The sequence below is a fragment of the Folsomia candida genome, unplaced genomic scaffold (assembly GCF_002217175.1).
Source record: "Folsomia candida strain VU population unplaced genomic scaffold, ASM221717v1 Fcan01_Sc054, whole genome shotgun sequence".
In the NCBI taxonomy this organism is placed as follows: Eukaryota; Metazoa; Arthropoda; class Collembola; order Entomobryomorpha; family Isotomidae; genus Folsomia; species Folsomia candida.
Genome location: NW_019091246.1, coordinates 116,855 through 136,838, shown reverse-complemented (window position 1 = coordinate 136,838; position 19,984 = coordinate 116,855). Strand labels below are relative to the sequence as shown.

General features: G+C 37.1%; 2 protein-coding genes across 3 annotated transcripts in view; both read left to right on the top strand.

Moving 5' to 3' along the window:
• The window catches only part of LOC110862321 (bifunctional heparan sulfate N-deacetylase/N-sulfotransferase), a 58,342-nt gene extending 43,208 nt beyond the window's left edge, over positions 1–15,134 (top strand). For both annotated transcript variants that reach the window (XM_022111503.2, XM_035845423.1), the window contains exons 5-17: positions 5,012–5,236; positions 6,525–6,625; positions 6,697–6,799; positions 7,060–7,186; positions 7,642–7,757; positions 7,827–8,012; positions 9,820–9,948; positions 10,495–10,898; positions 11,479–11,772; positions 11,861–11,971; positions 12,360–12,536; positions 12,864–12,984; positions 13,078–15,134. In XM_022111503.2, coding sequence (XP_021967195.1) covers positions 5,012–5,236; positions 6,525–6,625; positions 6,697–6,799; positions 7,060–7,186; positions 7,642–7,757; positions 7,827–8,012; positions 9,820–9,948; positions 10,495–10,898; positions 11,479–11,772; positions 11,861–11,971; positions 12,360–12,536; positions 12,864–12,984; positions 13,078–13,173 — 2,190 coding nt within the window. In that variant the 3' untranslated portion in view covers positions 13,174–15,134. The remainder of the gene's footprint in view (positions 1–5,011; positions 5,237–6,524; positions 6,626–6,696; positions 6,800–7,059; positions 7,187–7,641; positions 7,758–7,826; positions 8,013–9,819; positions 9,949–10,494; positions 10,899–11,478; positions 11,773–11,860; positions 11,972–12,359; positions 12,537–12,863; positions 12,985–13,077) is intronic.
• Positions 15,135–18,164: 3,030 nt separating this feature from the next.
• The window catches only part of LOC110862298 (developmental regulatory protein wetA), a 38,702-nt gene continuing 36,882 nt past the window's right edge, over positions 18,165–19,984 (top strand). The window contains exon 1 of the mRNA XM_022111478.2: positions 18,165–18,467. The gene's annotated coding sequence lies outside the window, so the exon portion shown is untranslated. The remainder of the gene's footprint in view (positions 18,468–19,984) is intronic.

Sequence of the window (19,984 nt, the reverse complement as noted above, 5' to 3'; positions counted from 1 at the left end):
AAAGTTGGTATTTTTGTCTTCTCCATTTTTCCTAAGCCCTTAACTTGTCCCGTGTCCTGGGTTGGTGGTAGCGGCGAAATTGAGAGAGAGGACTGGATCGACTAGTAAAATGGAAATTTATACCGGGATTCCTCTCTCGGAAACAAGAAGGTGTTTAGTATTCCGGGAGCGGGCAGCGAGGGATTTTGATCGTCTGCTTTCTCTCCATCAACTTAAAACCAAAACCACGACTCGGCCAGTGCCACTCCTGTCTCGCTCGCGGTTAAAATAATGCCAATGCTCCCCTCCAAAATAAGGAAGCTGTGTTACAAAAAAGACTGTGAAACGTGAACTAGCTAAATCAAAACCGCGGTGATGATCACGAGGAAGGACAAAATCTGTTTTTCTAAGGTGAGGTAAAAAAACTATAGTTACAGTTACACCTTAGTATGCATTCACCCCCCCCCCCTTCGAAAACCTTGACCGCCTCCTACAGCCAAGGGGGTGCGTTTTAAAGAAAAAAATAAAGAGACCGAAAAATCAATTACGGACCTAATCTAGTGCTATCCTAAGGGATTTTTCGATATGACCTCCCAGAAAAAAGTTTTGATGGTGGTGAATGGTTGCGTTTCGCAATTACAGTATGAAGGAGACTACCTACATAGCTGGGTATCTAAATTTATGAAAGATCGCCCCCACTTTACTATAAGGGGAAACAAGAATTGGGTCGATTGGTTGAGAAACCAGCGACTTTTCCCTATAACGAAGATTTCCGAGTGGTTGCTATATAGTAACTATATAGTTACACCCTCGCTATGGAGTAGTTTATAGTCTTAGCCCGTGCCCGGACTTATGGGACCGTCATGTCCGTCCGTGAACACGACAATTTTACGATATGCATATCGGACAAAGCTAGGAAACGTTCGATGGGGGGAAAAATCGGTCAAATGGTTGACCCGTAGGGGTCATCTAAGTTAGCGGGGTGCTATGCACCAGATTTCAAAATTATCATACAAAGCTGAAATTTGGTACACAGGTTGATAATGGTTTCTAATGAAATAATATGAAGTAAAATTGTAAAATTTTCATCTGGACGGACCATAGGGGATGACCCATACCGATTTTTGAAACTCATCCAATCGAGTTGTAATTTGGTACAGCGTTTTCTAGTCGCACCTAATGGAAGAATATGAACTGAAATTTGGAAACTTTTTATGTGGAGGGACCCTTTGAAGTCACCCATACCTTTTAGAAATTGTCACAAATGGTTTTCTAAGTCGAAGAGCAAATTTGAGTCGGTTAGGCATATCGGAACCGATACCTATCAACTGGCACTTTTAAAAAATCGGTTACGATATGCGTAAGACTAACAGTGTAAATGTTTCGTTGCAAATAGCGTGTAATAATGGTTATGTTCTATATTTGCTTTTAAAATTCAAACCTAAAAAATAATTAAATAAAATATAGCTTGAAAAAGTAAAAAGTTCTAAGGTGAGGAAGTGCTATTAAAAGTATTAAACAAGCTCCCTCCGCCACCCAGATGATTTTACTTCGCCTGGGCTGTCTATCGCATGCAAAATATCGACAATAATGTTTCGGCGTCACGTAAGAAAATAAGAATTAGAATTAATTTCTTGATCCAAAGTTAACTTTTGAATTGGTTAATATCCAGATCAACATTGCTGGGTGGTAAGGGTATCATTATTATTATTAGCAATTATGATAATTTGGTGCTAATTATTATGAACCATATTACATATGGTTCATTCGTCCCTAAATATTTATTAATTATTTGTATAACTAGCTCGACATCGTGCTCGTTGTACTGATAAACCGATATTTTAAACTATATTATAAACTATATTTAAATTATATTTTAAACTATATTATATTAAACGATATTATATACTATACAATGCAAGACCACCATTGTTTTTAGATTTGTTAGGTGACTCTATGAGCGACTTTTTTATGACCTGCATATTTTTATTTACAACCGATATTTTGCATGCGATAGACAGCCCAGGCGAAGTAAAATTATCTGGGTGGCGGAGGGAGCTTGTTTAATACTTTTAATAGCACTTCCTCACCTTAGAACTTTTTACTTTTTCAAGCTATATTTTATTTTGGGGGGGGAAAACAGTCTGTCTAAATTTTACCAGATGACATGTTATTATTTACACATCCATAAAATAAAGTGGGGGAAAGGCACGCTAAATAATCCGGGGTTTCGGGTGGAAGGAACCACTTGCAAGAAATCATGGAATACCAGATCGCTCATATATGGCAAGAAATAACCGTAAGCCCCGTCGCTATACTGCATACGGTGCGTGACCAGATGGCGCCTATTTTTTGCATTTTCATGCAGTTTCTTGCACCTCGCATTTCTAGGTTCTAGGTCCAAGAAATGTGCTTAGCAAACCCGTAAGAAACGAAACACTGGCGGGAGGAAAATACAAAGGAGAGTGGGAAAATTTGTGGGAAAATTTATGCACATTAGTAACCTTTTATTTATCTTGATAATTAAAATTATGTTCCGAAAATTTTTCAAAAAACCTGTAATGGCGTCCAGGATCTTTGATGGGATTAATTTTTGTGGAATTCGCAGCCGTTAGTAAACAAAAAATTTGCAATGGTGAGAATAATTGATATGCAATTATAATTCAGGGGGGGTCAAAATTGATTACAGTTTTATGCACAATTTTTTGAAGTAGAACGACGGAGAATCTGAAAACTTGTGTTGTAATTCAAAATTTTTCACAAAACTTGTGCTGGCGTCCAAGTTCGGTGATGGAGTTATTTTTATTAAAAATTCCCAACAAAAATTAATGGTTCCAATTTTTTTAACGAAAACGGTGAGAATAACTGGGCCATTTATTTACTACGTTAATTCGGGACTGGGAAAATTTTTACGAATTTTGGGAATTCCCCACCGCATTATTTACAGTGTAGTCAAATTGTGGAGGTGCAAAGGACTCTGTTTTACACCGGCACGTGGCTAATGTAAATTGTTCTCTGGTAAAAAAAAGTCATTTCGAGGCAGAAATTATTTTCTGAATGGCTCAATTTTGTCATAATTTTAAAAAATGGGCAGTTTTCTGCTATCTCTCTCTCGGGCTAGTTATTTCCATCCCAGTTTCTCTCTCGGTGGGTCGAGGAGATAGGAACGTGCGTGCATGTAACAAATGGTGGAGGACGATCCGATCCAATCGAATCATCACGACCACACCACCACGATTGTGAGTGTCACTGACAATGACAATCACGGCCACGACGACGGCGATGATGATGATGATGATGATGATGAGGGGAGGCGGAGAGTTGGGAAATGTCGCGTTTTTTTCTCCACCACTTTCTCCATGCACGTTGTGATGCATTTCTGGAAATCGCGGACAAGCCTTCAATATGTGTTATCACTTTGGAGGAAAAAATTTATCAGAAAAATAGAATTATTTCAGAAATTAAATTAGCTCTGTCCGTTCAATAGTTATTGAAATATGCAGTATTTCGTTTCTTGTGGGTTTACTTTCCTACATTTTGTTGTTGCACTGCAAAGCGAGAAGTGGAAGGTGCAAGAAATATGAATTTTGAACCAAAATAAATTCCACTGCCGAACTTGGGCGCCGTTAAAAGTTATTTTGATAAATTTTGAAGAACGATGTAACTTTGTCAGATGCTTGAGATTTTGCGTAATAATTCAAAACGATCTCCAAAACAAACTGAATTTCGAATTACAATTTCATTTCCAATTTAAAATATTTACTGGCAACGAGTTGCTGTGAATTTTCGATAAAAATCAATTCCATCAGTTTTGTGTAAGATTTTTTTTAGATGGTTTACAAAAATTTGACCACCAATAACTTTTAAACGAGCAGAGCTACCGAGTTCATTTTAGTTTTAAAATAATCCCAATTTTTGAATTGATTTTTTCTCAAAAAAATCTCGACGGTCATATTTTGCAAAATGATATGGCATGTTAAAAGATTGTCCAACAAAGCGTGTCACTGTGCAGGGTGGAGAAAGCAGGACTAAATTACTGGTTGCGAGATTTCGTCATTGTGTGAAGATCATTAACACGTTTTTCTCTGATTTTTTTCTGCTTTTTCTTTCTTCGTCTCGGCACGTCCATCACGACGGAATCTGCTCCCTCCGTGATAACTTTTCTCTTGTTAATATTCCATTTTTTATGAGGAGAAAGTTAGAGAGAGACAGAGAGGAATTTTTTCGGTCGAAATGCCAGATTTGTTCCACTTTTTGAGACGGAAATGTTGTGGGGTGAATGTGTTTGTGGGTAATAAAAGAGCATAGTTGGCTGCTCGTGGTGGTCGTGGCGTGGTTATTATTATGCTAAAGAGACGCGATGAATGACACGACGTGAACCGTAAGGAGGACGACGAGATAAGCTCGCCTTCAAAAGAAGCAGGCCCCGCAGAAGAAGAGGGGCATCCAAAACCGGATTTTTCCATTTTTCCCCATTCATTTGCACGTGTCAGATCGTTTTTGTAAGACCGATCATGTGTTTTCAATTTTGTATAAACCGATTTTATCACTCGAAAACCGTTTTTTTTAAATTTTTTTAAATTGCAAATTGTTTCAGAGCAAGTGGGATTTACCATTTATTGTTTTTCAAAGTTAATTTTCCTGATTTTTTTGTCAAATTAATACAAGTTTTCTTGCATTGTAAATTTTACCTGATTGGATTTGCAAGTTTTTAAAACTCCATGTAAAAGGGGCTTTAAGATTATTTGACAAAATCGGAAAAATCGAGCACCGATTCTGTATGCTTCAATCGGGATAACCTTCAATGATAACCCGTCCACCGCGAAAATGTCCCCACTGTACACGTTGTGCCGTGTGTGACTCTGCAAGTTATGAATTTGTAAGATGCTGCTGTTTGGAAAATGATGGCACGATAATAATAATAACGACGCAACTTTCACCCCGACCACATTTGAATAGTACATTTTTGCCTGTGAATTTTGCCAATTTTTTCCCCAATAAATTCTGATGTTCTTTCTTTCTTTCTTTGCAGGACGCCTACTTGAACCCGTCGTCCTCCGTGTTGCGCCTGACGCGGGCGGGTGACATCGTTCGTGGCCCCCTGCCCAATGAGCCGTCTGACCTCTGGACCGTTTTCTACCCCAACCACACCACGTACGAGGCCGTCTCCATGGCCACGCCGTTTCAAGAAGGGGGCGAAGCGGAGCTCCACGCCCCCCCGGGAACGGTCAACATTCCCCTCGTCACGGTAGTCCAGGTGGGTGAAAGATAAGTGCATGCATATTCGTCGACTTGATTTGTTAACTCGATGACTCATCGTCAAAATCAGAACATTTTTAATCATTTCTCGGCTCTGGGAATTTATGCTAAAATTTAGACGACCAACTTATAGAGCTAGTCGTAATTTTTTAAAGATACACTCCAAATTTTTACGGTTTTTGATGGAGGAGGTTTTAAATTCCTAGAGCAGCGAAATGTGCTGATTTTGATAATGAGTCATCAAGTCCTACGTTAATCTTTGGTGGCGAGTGGATAAGCAAAAGCAAATACGGACGCCGCACTACTACGATTTAATATTTTCATTTTAACGTAATTTTGAAAAAAAGTGTGCAAAATGAGCCGCAAAAAGGAAAATTTGTAGTCGTTGTGGTGGTAGCAGGGGTACAGTGTGTACTGGCTTATCCACTCGGTTATCACGGTAGGCTCAGGTCGACGCGTAGGGGGAATGGGAAAGGAAATGAAGATCCCTCTGGTCACGGTGGGAATAAATCCTGGCTTAATTTGAGACAATGTGCATATGTGGCAGGCGAGACGATTAGGATTGACGTGAAAGTAAACTGGACTCGAGTACAAAAAATTCGAGTTGGCTTTGGTCTGATTTAATGGGCGTCTGATCTATTTATTGCGATGGGAGGAATTTTGGAAGGAGGATAGCACAGTGTTCGCCCTAAAAAATAACCTGCTGGAAATTATTCCTAGTTTTTTGCAGGAACAATTTCTTGCAGTCGTGCAAGAAATGTAAAATGGTTCAAAACGAGTAAAAGTTTACGCTAAAATTTTTGCGAAGAATCAAAGCTAAATATTTGATAGAAAATGTGAAACTTTTTGAAATTTTAGCAATTCCAAAGAGCTATGTTATGATATTAGGACCAAGTTTTGAGGAATTTTACCCGTTTTTTAAACAATTTTAACCGATTTTACGAACACTTTCTTAATTTTCAAAATATCTAAATATCATAAATCTTGATTTTTGAATAGAAATTACAAAATTTGCATTTTTGCTATCTATTTGCGGGGGCGAAGAGAACGACAGCAAAATTGGTGTAAAAATCTGGCATTGCAAGCCTCGCTTGCTCTCCTTCCTTGCGGAGAAAGTCTCCCGTTTTTCTTCTCCTGTGTAAATAAATCTAAAAGAAGACGGACCGCTCGCTTTTACTTGTTCAATTTCAATCAGAAATAAATCTTGAGAGAGAATCGAATCTTTTCTCGTCTCAAATTGTGACATTAACTTTATTTTTTGGTTTATTTACTCTTTTTATCTACAGGACAAAGGTGAAGCGGACGGGATTCGTCGGGTAATTTTCGGTGCTGGGTTGAAATTCTGGTTGCATCGGCTCCTCCTTCTGGACGCGATATCTTACTCGAGGTATACAAAATTTCTATAATTTTTAAAATATATTTTTTGATATGCTAAATATTTAATGTAATTTTTTGTAGCCGCGGGCGGTTGAGCGTCTCCCTCAAGAGATATATTCTAATTGATATCGACGACATTTTCGTGGGCGAGAGGGGCACCCGCTTGAAGAAGAGTGATGTCGAGGTGGGTTCAAAAAAATGCAGGTTTCCGGGAGTGCGGTTTTGCACAAATGCACTGGAAATTCCCCCCAAATCGTGGATGGAAAAATTGGGAAGATATTTTTTAGAGGAAACTCGGTAGAAATAAAATTTGGAGGACCTGTTTTTATGAAAAGAAAAACAGGAACAAAAATTCCATTTGCAAGAACTAAAACAGAAATCGCGCTCCCATACCGATTTTTCTATTGTATGGAAAATTTTAAATTTTTTTTCATGAATTTCTAGGCGATCCTGACGGCTCAGGAGGGGCTGAGGAGACTCGTGCCTGGTTTCAAGTTTAATTTGGGCTTTTCCGCAAAGTATTTTCATTTCGGGGATGACGAAGAGAACGCTGGCGACGATCTGATTCTAGGTAATGGGAAATATTGACTATTTTCATAATAATATAATTATGCATTCACCTATGTCTACACACATCTATCATCTCGTCCGTAACGATTTATTACTGCGAATCGTCGAAGAAATTCAATTTTGCTGGCCACATAAATAAATTCGAGTTTTGTAGTCGTTACATTTTTTGGAGGTAACAATTTCAATGCCGTGTTACTATTTGCACGTGTATGAAATAAAGGTACTCTAGATAATTTGGAAACCATAAGAAAACATACTAATTTTTCCCAAAATGTTTATAAAAATCTTTTTATAAAACATATAATGTCGTCAAAGTTCGTCCATCGGTTTTATGTATTGTCCTGAATAATTACTGATTTTGTTAGCGAATTGAATTTGGGGTACGATTACGGTAATAAATCGTTACGGTGGATCCGGTAACAATTTTCGCTGATCAATTTTTATTCCTCTTTGCAGAGAATAGCGACAAGTTTATGTGGTTTGGCCATATGTGGAATCACATCCAGCCTCACTTGTACTCCAATCTGACCCAACTTATGCTGGACATGATGAAAAATAAGGATTTCGCAAAAGTATGAATTATATTTTTTTGTATCCTGTTCTTTTGTGACGGTGCATTAATGTTTTTTTTATTTGTTCAGGAGCACGGAATCCCGACGGATTTTGGGTACTCGGTGTCACCGCATCATTCTGGCGTGTATCCCGTCCACGACCTCCTCTTCGACGCGTGGAAGAAAGTTTGGAACGTGAAAGTGACGAGCACGGAGGAATACCCGCACCTCCGCCCGGCCAGATTGAGGAGGGGCTTTATCCACAGGGGCATCATGGTGGGTGGTACTCCGGATAAGTTACTTATCTAATCCATCAATTGCCTTGTGACGAGTGAATAAGCGAGGTCGGAGTGTGTACCGGCTCCAGGATTAAATATTTTCGTTTACGTATCTTATTTCGACGTATGAGTTGCATACAATTTCGTGTAATCTGAAATCTAATTGATTTGGAGATTTTCTTTTCGTGAAGGAAATTCTTGTAGTTTTTCAAAATTTTCAAAATTCGTCTTTCTTATAATAAAATTCCCATCTCATTTTCAAGTTCCGGTCGATTTTCAAAAAATTTTGCGTAATTTGTGCCTCGAAAGACAATGCGAAAATGAAAATATGTATTAAATCGTAATGGTGGTAGTCACTCCATACTCGCTTATCTACTCGTTAACATGAGCATGGTGGATTGGATTAAATTGGATAAGTCAACTTTATCCGAACCTAGTTCTTAATGCAGATGGGATGTGAAATGACTTTTACTTATTCAGTCACGTTACGACTTTTCTACGTGAACCCGGAAGTTTCAAAGTTCCAAGTTCCAATTTCCAGTCTGTCCATACATAAATTCAGACCAGAAGCCACAAACTACGTAACAGTAATCGACGTACGTTTGTTTCTTTGTTTTCCCGGAAAGAAAAGTGTTTTCCTCGAAATCTCATGTAAAATGGATGACGAGGATAAAAGTCCAGTCCAGTCCACGATCACCACCACCACCGCAAAAAGTCCTACTGACCTATTAACAATTTCCTCTTGTTTTTCTTTCTGGCAAAAAAATGGCAAGTTGTGCTGTACACAAATTGATTGAGCAACTCCTCCGTCTGACCAGCAAGGAAGAGAAAGAAAAGTCAAGAATTAGAGATGCGAAAAGGTGATTCGTGTTACAAACTGGGAAAGAATTGGCTCGTGGTGGTGGGTGGTCTGCAGTGACTGCGGAAGCGGGGGGACAGTGTCCCCACAGGTATTCGATGTCCCCATGTTATATAAACCCATCCCTCCCCTATCCTACAATGCTAATGTCCCCACACCTTCCGCGGCCACTGGTGGTCTGGTCTGGTTTGGACGACTGGATTATATAAATGTGTACGAGAGAGGAGAGAAAGTCGTTTGAAGATGCAGGACCAGACTTGAATTTAGAATTTTTCTTTTCTTGTTTTCTCCCAATTGGAATTCACTCCTGGATTGGATTGGATCGCGTGGAGAGGCTAGTTTTCCAGGCTGCTTGAAACAGGAAAAAGTTGGCTTTGTCTGGATGTGGACGAGAATTAGCTGATCTCGATACGAGCGGAATTATGCGATTTTTTAGAGGAAAACTCGACTTGGGGGGGGTCCAATTCAATCGAGATTATGTGACGAGATATCAAGATATGTGATAAGATGAGTGAAAGTGATAAGGCAGGGTCAGGTCAAGGTTGAGACAAAGAGAGATCAATATTTTTAATAATATTAGAGTCATTGCTCAATAGTTTATGGTGTCACGCGATTTTTGTAATGAAATAGAAGAAGTAAATTATGGCTGGTCCGATTAAGTAGAGATGATAATCTGATTTGATAAGAGGTCAAGTCGGGTCAGAGTTGGTGTTGATTAGAGGTCAAGATGTCGTTATCAAGTAATTAATAATTTATACTGTCACGTGGGGTTATAGACACATGATTTTTTTAGTGAGAGAAAGTAGGGAAATTCGAGTTGGACAATGTCCAATTCATGTAATGATGCGATATAACATGTGATGCGAGAAGAGGTCACGGTTGGCGAGACGAGGTCAATATTGTTGTTTCTGGTGAATAATTAATTAATTGTGTCACGTGTCCGCAGGTTCTTCCACGCCAAACGTGTGGCCTTTTTACTCACACGATATTTATCGACCGCTATCCTGGAGGACAGTCCAAGTTGGATGAGAGCATCTGGGGAGGCGAATTGTTCCAGAGCGTCGTCTATAATTCGGTACTAAATATTTCTGAAAAAGATTACAAGGGTGGGAAAATACTGCGTCAAAATATGGAGGGTATTTTGAGCAACGTTATTTTGAGCAACGTCCAAGGGAGTGGATATCCGGGATTATTACGGCTACACAAAAATTTACATGGAGGATACAACAGTCATATGAAAACACGGTTTTTGTCAAGAACTTCACCTTTGTCGGAGTCCAAATACTATTTTTTAAATCGTGAAATTAAAGTATTTTACCTTGGTAAAAGGTAATATAAGACTCAATGGCTTCATACTCATCGCCAAAATCATGCAGAATTTTAAAATAAATTCCCAGAGCCGAGAAGTGATTAAAAATGGGCTGATTTTGACGACGAGTTATTGAGTCCTACGTTAATTCTACACAAAACATGTATTTTCATATGACTGTCGTATTTACCATGTAAATTCTCGCTTTATAGCTATTGTAATAACCCCGGAAATCCACGCCTCAAAATACCAATTTTGCCAACCCTTAAAGTAGACAAATGTTGTTCAACAATTTTGTTCGTATTTTTTTAGATCAACGTGTTCATGACGCACATGTCCAACTATGGGAACGACCGGCTCGGCCTTTACACGTTTGAATCGGTGATAAAGTATGTCCAGTGTTGGACGAATTTGCAAATGGTCACCCTTCCACCGGTCCTTTTGGCGGAAAAGTATTTTAAAATGCATCCCGACGAGGGGGATCCGATTTGGGGGAATCCATGTGACGATCCGCGTCACAGGAAGATTTGGTCGTCCAACAAGACGTGTGATAGTCTTCCGCAGTTTTTAGTGATTGGACCACAGAAAACGGGAACGACGGCGTTGTACACCTTTCTGACGATGCATCCCGCAATTTCGAGTAACAAACCGAGTCCGGAGACCTTCGAGGAAGTTCAGTTCTTCAACGGGAAGAATTACTTGAGAGGGTTGGATTGGTAAGGGGACAATTTAAGGAATAATATTGGGGCAAATTTTTGGCTTGATTTCTTTATAAGTTGATGATTTAATTTTAATTTAATTTAATTTAATTTAATTTAATGAGCTTCCGAACATGCAAAGAAATGGGAATTTTAATAGAAAAAGTATTTTTTAGTAGGGAATCTGATTTTGTGGGGAGTTTTTCAGAGCTCATGAACAAATTTTGTGTAAAACGTAAAGATTTTGATTTAAAAACTTGGATTTAAAAAACGAGTTGTGTCTTTGTTCATGAGAAATTTTAGAGTAAAAAACTTTTTTTTATACTTTTTTTAACAAAAAAAAAATTTAAAGATTTTAATTTTATAATAATCTATTGTTTTAGAAAAATCTGAATCCGTTTTGGGAATAAATTTACGGAAAAATTAGTGTCTTGTTCAAAAAAGGATAGTAAAGCCAGGAGTTTCTTACAAAAACCTTTTTGAAAATCCTACAAGACTTTTATTGTAAAAAGCCATAATTTTGGAAATCCTGCCAGTAAACGAAATATACTTCACCTTCTGAACAATTCTCTAATTAAAAATTCCACTTTTCTTCCAGGTACCTAAAATTTTTCGCGTCTGAAGAAGTCCTCCCCACCACGAATGTTACGACCTCCTTCGCACACGCCTCTTCCTCCTTCGCATCAGACGACGACGCCAACGCGCACCACAACGCGGTGCCCACTCTGCCCCCATTTCACGAAGAGCCTCCGCCTCACACGAAGAGAATCCTTTTTGAAAAAAGTGCAACTTATTTTGATAACGAGCTCGTCCCCAAACGTGCCCACGCTTTGTTACCGAGAGCAAAATTAGTCACGATATTAATCTCACCGGCGAAACGGGCGCATTCTTGGTATGGTTATGAAATAATAGCAACACATGAAGGTTCTTAAAGACTATTAGTTGTATGATAATATATGTAACTAATTTGTATGTTGTAGGTATCAACACATGCGCGCGCATAATGACTCGGTCGCGCTAAATTATACATTTTACGAAGTTCTCACCGCGTCCGTTGGATCACCAAAGGTTTTGAGAGATTTAAGAAATAGGTGAGTTTTAGGGTTGAGACGAATTTCATACAAGCTCTTTAACATATGGAAATATGTGTGTCGAGATTTTTTGCGAAAAACTCAACCAAAAAATTTAGATTCTTTCAAAAATAAAATGAACTCGGTAGATCTGCTAGTTCAAGAGTTATTGAAGGCCAAAAGTTTCCCAAATCTTGATTTTTATACCATCTCAATTAAACTTTGACTTTCAGTAACTTTTGAGCCAGCAGAGCTACCGAGCTCTTTTATTTTTTAAATAACTTTAATTTTTGGGTTGATGTTTAAACAAGTCTCGACGAACATATTTCGCAAAGTGATGACACGTGTTAAAGGTTTGTATAACAATCCAACGTAATGGTGACCTCATGTGCTTTCTTTCTCTCCACAGATGTCTAAATCCGGGTAGATATGCGCAAAATTTGGAGCGTTGGTTGAGCTATTTCCCACCCCAACAGTTGTTAATACTTGACGGGGAAGAGTTGCGGGATGACCCCGTCGCTGTGATGTATCGCTTGCAACGCTTTCTCCAAATTCAACCCCTTTTCGATTATTCCACAAAATTAAGGTAATCAGAAATCAAAATTGTGCATTTTGTATACAAGGTACATTACATTTTACATTTTAATCCGAAAACAGCCCAGGAATTTCATTTGTTTCTACAAATTGTTCTTAAAACTTGAACATTTTAATCCAAACGTAGTCCAGAAATACAAAAATTTCATTTTTGATTACAAATGTTCATAAAAATTTAACATTTTAATTCGAAATTAGTCAAGAAATACAAAAATTTGACATTTTTTATGCAGAATTTATAACATTTTAATCCGGAATCAGTGTCCAGTGTTTAAAAAAAATTACACAAATCTTACTAAAACTTGCATATTTTTTCCAGGTACGACCGAAGTAAAGGTTTCTACTGCCAAGTAATTAGCCAAAATAGGAACAAATGCCTCGGTCGGAGTAAAGGCAGGCATTACCCACCAATGGATGACCGGTCCGAGAAATATCTTCAGGTTCAAATCTCAAACAAAATTTCCTACACATTTCCCAGAAATGTAAATATTTATATTCTTCAGAAATTTATACATAAATATTTTTGTCCACAGAGCTACTACAAGTCTCATAACAGTGCATTGGAAAAGCTTCTACGCCGACTGGACCACTCCATCCCGCCCTGGTTGAGGGAAGATCTGATCGAATAAAGAAAACCTCGTGATTATTAGGATTAAGGAAATTTTACAAAATTAGGAAATTTACCAGACTCACTGCAATATTTAAAAAAAAGAAGAAAAACAAGACAACCGCATTTAGTAACTAATTTACGAAAGAAATTGTGATGCTTTAGAAAATATCACTCCAATCAAAAAGTCACTTACTCACTCACCGCTAAGAAGAAAATGATATCATGCATAATCAAAAACTTGTCTAGAAATTAGGTGTCCAGTTGTGCAATTCTTTTCTAGTTTGATATTTAAATAAGTAATTAATCGTTACATGAGAGAGATCTGATTAGTTGATTAGTTAATTAATTATGCCTTGAGACACTCATGTATATAATAATATTTCAGTTGGTGTGGCGTATGAAAATTTGAGGTGGCGAAAATTGGCCCATTTTAGTAGAAAATTTTGTACAGAAAAATATGTACGATTTAGTCTGAAGAATTTCGTATATTTTAGCAAAAAGAAATTTTACACTAAAATTTCTACACATTTTACTCTACATGCAGAGAAATTTTGTACATAATTGGCCCATTTCTCGGCAGAAGAAAAGTGCAAAATTCTGCAGAATTATGAACATTTTTTTTTGCAGAAAATTTTGTTTAGGTAGAGTAAAATGTGTATATTTTTTTCTGTATAAAATTTTCTGTCAAAATATGCTGGATTTTTCAGAATAATTGTGCACTAGGATGTTTTTCTGAGTAAAAGTTTCTGCCAGAGTGAAATATGTATTTAGCATTTGTTGCAAAACAATTCGTAATTCTGCAGTAAAATTTGGAGATTTTTTTCTGTAGAAAGTTTCCTGCTGCCAAAATATGCATGAAGAACAACAGAGAAATTTTCGCACTTGGATTTCCATACGAGCTGCGTATACATATGTACCACGAGCTGCTTTATATCCAATGATCTTACTCTATTTTATAAAAACTAGATGGACTTTAGTACTGAACAGTTTTTTGTACGTTATTTGTAAAACAGGAGAAAACGACAACAAAACGATTTTTGTAATTGTATGTACACATTCTTTTACAATTTCAAAGTTTGATTTTGTTAAATATTTAAAAGCCTAAACCGCAATTAATTATTATGTAATTAGTCAGCGGTTTATTATTATTGTGTTGTGATTTTGTACTGAGAGAACAAAGATACCCAACCCAGGAATTGTTTGCCATATAAAATAATAGTCATTAATTTAACGAAGCGTTAAACAATTAAGTTTCTGATTAATTAAGTTTGTTTGTATTCTGTTTACAACAGCAAAACAAGGGTTATATATTTTTATAAATTTAGGGAGAGACATAAAATACAAATTATAATCTGTCGTCGATTTTGATTTATTTAAATACATATGAAAATCGGAGTGGAGAAAATTGGCGAACGTTTCTGCAGAATTTGACACATTTTGCTCTGTAGAAATTTTTTGAAGATTTCGAATCTGCGAATGTGCAAAATTCTAGACAAAACTTCTCCAATTTTCGATACATCGATTTTTCATGTACGATAATTAAAACGTTTTTCTTTGTTCAAATGTTTTGTAAATTAAAGTTCCACCAAAAAAATAGTATTTATGAAAGGAAGAAATGTATTTTTGTTTTAACAGTTTATCGTGAAAATTAAAATTTTAAAAATATTATGAAGCACGATCCACGCACAAGTGTACACGCAAGAATTTTAAGAGAGTAAATCCCAAACAATCCACCAAAGGAATCCTTGGTGATTAAATTTAAAGTTCAATATGATTTAAAGTAATTTTATGACGTGGCTGACACTAAGTTGAGAAGAAAAAGCTGCTGCTACCAGCACTAAATACACAATTAAATTAGGACTAATCGCAGTAATTAAAACGTTAATTGTTGAGTTTGAGGTGGTCAAGATACACATAAAATAGAGCTGGAACTGATTGATAATCTGACAATAAAGGAATATACCCATATTTATAAGAGAGCGATGATTAGTGAGTGCATAAAATTATTTGCATATGACAAATGAATTTTTGCATAAATACATATCATGGAAATGATAGGAATTTTAACACCATGCCGGATTTCATGTTTTAAAGCAGTTTCTGAAAATTTCGGTAGGGATCACTAACACCATGGGGTCACTCCAGATAAAAATTTTATCAATTTCATTTCGTATTCTTCCATTAAGACCCACAAGCAACCTCTTTACCAAATTTCAGATCGATTTCGATGTGAAGATTTAAAAACGAAGATTTTTGGCATTTTACATTACACATTTTACAATACACATTTGCTGCTCAATGTGTGAGTAGAATCACTGAATCCAAAAAACACGTCACAAATGGGTATATCTTATGGCCGGGGTGCGATAAGCCTTTGTCGTCGAGTTCCCAGTTATTCGCAAGGTCATAATCTCACAATTTTTCGTTCAATTTGTATGCAAACACGGTCGTGCCGATAAGCGCAATGTACGCACATGTCAACAACTCTAAGGAGGAGATTGTGTCCAAAAATGGTGCAAATCGGATGAGAAATGGATAAGTTATGGCGAAAAGAGATTTTAGATTTGTTGAGAGTGTTGCGGTGCAGCAGTGAAATTTGGCTGAAAATGTGGCTGAAAATGTGGCTGAAAAGTGAGAATCTGCAAGGCCATTGACCTCGTCAAATCGCTTCCATCTCAAAATTCTGAGACGAAAATTTTGAGATGGAAGCGATTTGACGAGTTCGATTGCCTTGCAGATTCTCACTTCTCGGGCAAAATTTCAGCTCAATCCACGGTCAGCTCTCAGTCCACTGCAACCTGTCTCAAATCGTTTTTTCGCCATAAGTTTTCCATTTCTTATCCGATTTGCACCATTTTTGGACACAATCTCTTCCTTATCCTAAGGGGTGACCCATACCAATTTCTAAGAGTTTATGTATTCAGCTGAAATACCCCACCCACTCCGATGATCATTTTCGAACTCGAGTCTTAACTTTGTCTCTGAAAATTGAAAAATAGATTGTTTTTATGGAGCGGATGGAGTAATTGTGGAGAAAATATATTTATAAGAACGCAAGGATTAATGAGGAGTGCGGAGAACTATTTGCATACCATGCATGTATTTTCGCAAAAATCCCCATGTGAATTTTTGAGCATAAACAGCGAAACAACTTAGTTACTCCCAAACATCCTAAAAAAAGCACACCCTACCAAAAAAAAGCAGAATGGAAGGCAAGTTTGAGATAAGGTGAGGATGAGGAGAACAAATTGCATGTTTTGCATACCTGAACCGAATTACATAGGATCTGAGATAAGATTCTTAAGAAGTTTGATAAAGAAAGATAAAGCGAAGAATGAGCTCTAGACAGCAGAGCAGTAGCAGAAATAGTAATCATGAAGCGAAATACATATGACCTAGCCCCCTGACCTTTTGACCACAATAAGGTCGGGTAAACAGAATTTAAAAAAGTTGACGCAGTCGAGAGTTATCGTGCTGACAGATAAATCGATAAGCACATTTCATTCAAATTCTCAAATTCCTTCATTATCCAAGGGTTACCAAAAACAATGGCTGGGTTGCATTTCAACCAAAAATGTATCACAATTCAAAAACTTGTACATGAATAATTATTGTAGACTATTTTTTTCCGTAAATATTTTGTCCAGGGCGAAATGAGTCCCATTGACTACGACGACCCTAGACGTCCTGCCGTTGAGGGTGGTGGTGGAGGAGGTGGAGGGGACGGGGATAATCCCCCCAACTTCTGGGCCTTCTTCAGGACCTTCGTCAGCGTGGGGATGATCGCGGTGGCGTATTACATCCTCGCCCAAATCATCGAGAGCATCTTCCGCGTACCCCAAAGGCTCCGGGTGGGCAAAAAACCACATAAATCTATCATTTGGTAATGCAGAAAATTATTTTGCGAACAAATAAGTTCGAAATTCTGAAGTTTTCCAATATTTCATTCAGGAAACGCTGACCTTAATTAATTCATACGTACGTCGAAAGTTGTGGGTTGGAAAGCTGCAGCTGCATTTTTTAAAAAAGATGCCCACATTTTCATACGGGTCAGATCTTCCACTACAAATACATGCATGCACTATCATCGTCAAACAGGTGTGCAATTCAAGGAATAATGGGTTCCGTCAGAAATATGCACAAATCAAAATTCTATCTAAACAACGCAAAACTTTTTTAAAATCCTGAAGTTACAAATATTTAAAAATTATTAATCTGAATCCGATTCAAATAAATGTATAAAGGTGTAAAACAATCTTTGCATTACATTTGAAGCATTATAAACCGTATCCTAATTTTATCTAAATTTTATTTACCTCAATCCGAATTTTACAAAAATGCGTAACTGGCGTCACACACATCCAAAAAAAAATCCAACTTTCACCTCCACTTTCTTCCCATATTAAAAAAACATGCCCAAATTTTCATACGGGTCGTATATATCCTCCTCTAATACGCACACACCATCACCGTATCGTACCTGGCACATCAAAGGAATATTGTACGTAGATGGAACAGCAAAAAACAAAATGGACCATTTTCCCGTCTTCTTCCCGTACTCAGAGAACAGCTCATACCGAAAACCCAACCATACCTACATCCATACGCAACTACATGCATCCGACCGACCGACTGTTCTGTTCTCTTATTAGTCAGCTACGCCAAGCAAGTTTCTTTGGGAAAGGCAAAGGCTGTCATGATGCATGGAGCCCTTTACACAGTCACATTATGTACATTTACTACGAAATGTTACGCTTTCCTGCCTGCCCGGTCTCTAACTTGCACTTCTCTCATTTCCATCCAGTCTCCATTTGGCCCTCCTTCCCGTCAAGTTCCTTTCATGAGGCTTCTCTTCTCATGAAATCCGTCTCCCGATCTTCGTCACGTTTGCATGCAACCGAATTACTTATTTTTACATAGATATTTTTACAACTGCTCAAAACAATTTTGGGGAGTTTCGAACTTTGCAAATATTACTTACAAAACTTGCTCAGGAAGAAGTAGAAGAAGAAGGAGACTTGTTAATTTTGCGATAGAACGATTTGTGCCTCAAGAAGTAATTTTTACACAAGAATTCGAATATTTATGGGTGAAAGTATATAAATATTTATGTAAAGTGGAGAATAAAAAGACTGATTAATTAAGGAACTAATTTCTTTTTGATTGGAGAAGACAAAGTAATTATTGTGAAATACTTTTCAAGTTTTTTTGAAAAATTTTGAGTCCAGGATTTTTTAAGGTGTGATAAAATAATCTGGAAGAAGAAGAGAACAATTAAGTAGAAGACACGTTTTATTTTCAAGGATCGTCACGGTAAGTGAGCGGTGAAATTTTGCCTATTTTTGGCCACGTTAGGAAAATTTGAGGTGTTTTGAGCTGGTAAAAATAAGTAGATTTTAATTCACGAGGTTTTTGAGTGCTTTGTACACATGAAATTTCTCTCGGGAAACTTTACTTTTTCCAAATGGTAACAAAATCTTGTGAGATTACCAACTCTCAAGATTCATTTGTAACCGAATTGATTATGCAGTCCCACGAACGCTGGGACTTGAGAGAAAATAATAATGTGTCCGATTTCATAAGTAAGAAAGTAGATTGGTTGGTTGGTCAACAAAGGAAATTTATCTGGGAAGAGTGGAAAATTAATACGTGTGTGCATTTAGTCCAGTTTAAAAAAAAATTGAATTATGATCCAGCACAAATCCTTCGTGGGCTAAGGACAATTAGACCAAAACTCTTAAACAGAACACACGGGTCTAATTGCTGTAACTGAGTTTGGAGAATTGAACAAATATTTAATTTGTGTCTGAATCAGTGTATTATTTCTTTGCGGGTTTGCCACATTTCTTCCACTGCAAAATAAGAAATGCAAAAAATGGGAGGTGCAAGAAACTGGGAGAAAGTGCAAGAAATATGCGTCGTCCAGCCACGCGCCTTATGAAATATAGCGGTGGGGCGTAGTTTCTTGCGCCTTTAATTTTTTGCAGGTCAAAATCCCTGCAAAAACCCACTTTCTTACCGTTATTTCTTGCAAATATGGTTACTTGCATCCGAAACACTGATCTCAACTTCTAAAAAATTAAAAATGGTTGATCGTATTTATACTCAATGGATACACTCGAGCAGAAAATGTATCACAACTTGAACTACTTCCCAAATCTAAGGATTTATATTTCTGAAAACAAATTGGACTAGAAAAAAAAAATTTCAAAATTCTTATAACATTTAAACTATTTTTACAAAAATGTAAAATGTACAAAATTATTACTTATATTTATTAATTATTAATTAATATTTCAAAATATTTCGTAACGACGTCAAATCGTGACAATTTTCTGACAAGTTATGTATGAAACTCTAAATTAACGTAAATTTCATTCTAGAGTATGAAAAATTAGTGCATTTGTCTCCAAACTGGATCGACTGTTGTCTAAAGATTGCATTGTGCCGTGCGGAATTAGGGATGCAGGAGGCGTATTGTCTCATTTTTTGTCGCCTTTCTCTCTTCCGGAGTCGCTTTCATCTATTTATTTGGTCGTGGCGTGCTTATCAATGATGACGATGGTGACGAAGCAAGAGAGGAGACGTAAGGATCCATGTGTGTACATGTGTAGCAACGAAAATGAAATAAATTCTGTGTGCCATCGTCATCATAATCAAGTTTAATCCAATCCGAAAAGTGATTCATATTCGGGTCCACATTTCGCAGTCTTTTCAGTTCAGTTGTATTTATTTCGTTTTCATTTACTATGCACATTACAACAGTTCTATAAAAAAAATGGAAAACTTTAATGCAACTTTGGTCATTTTGGATTTCCACTTACATGTTT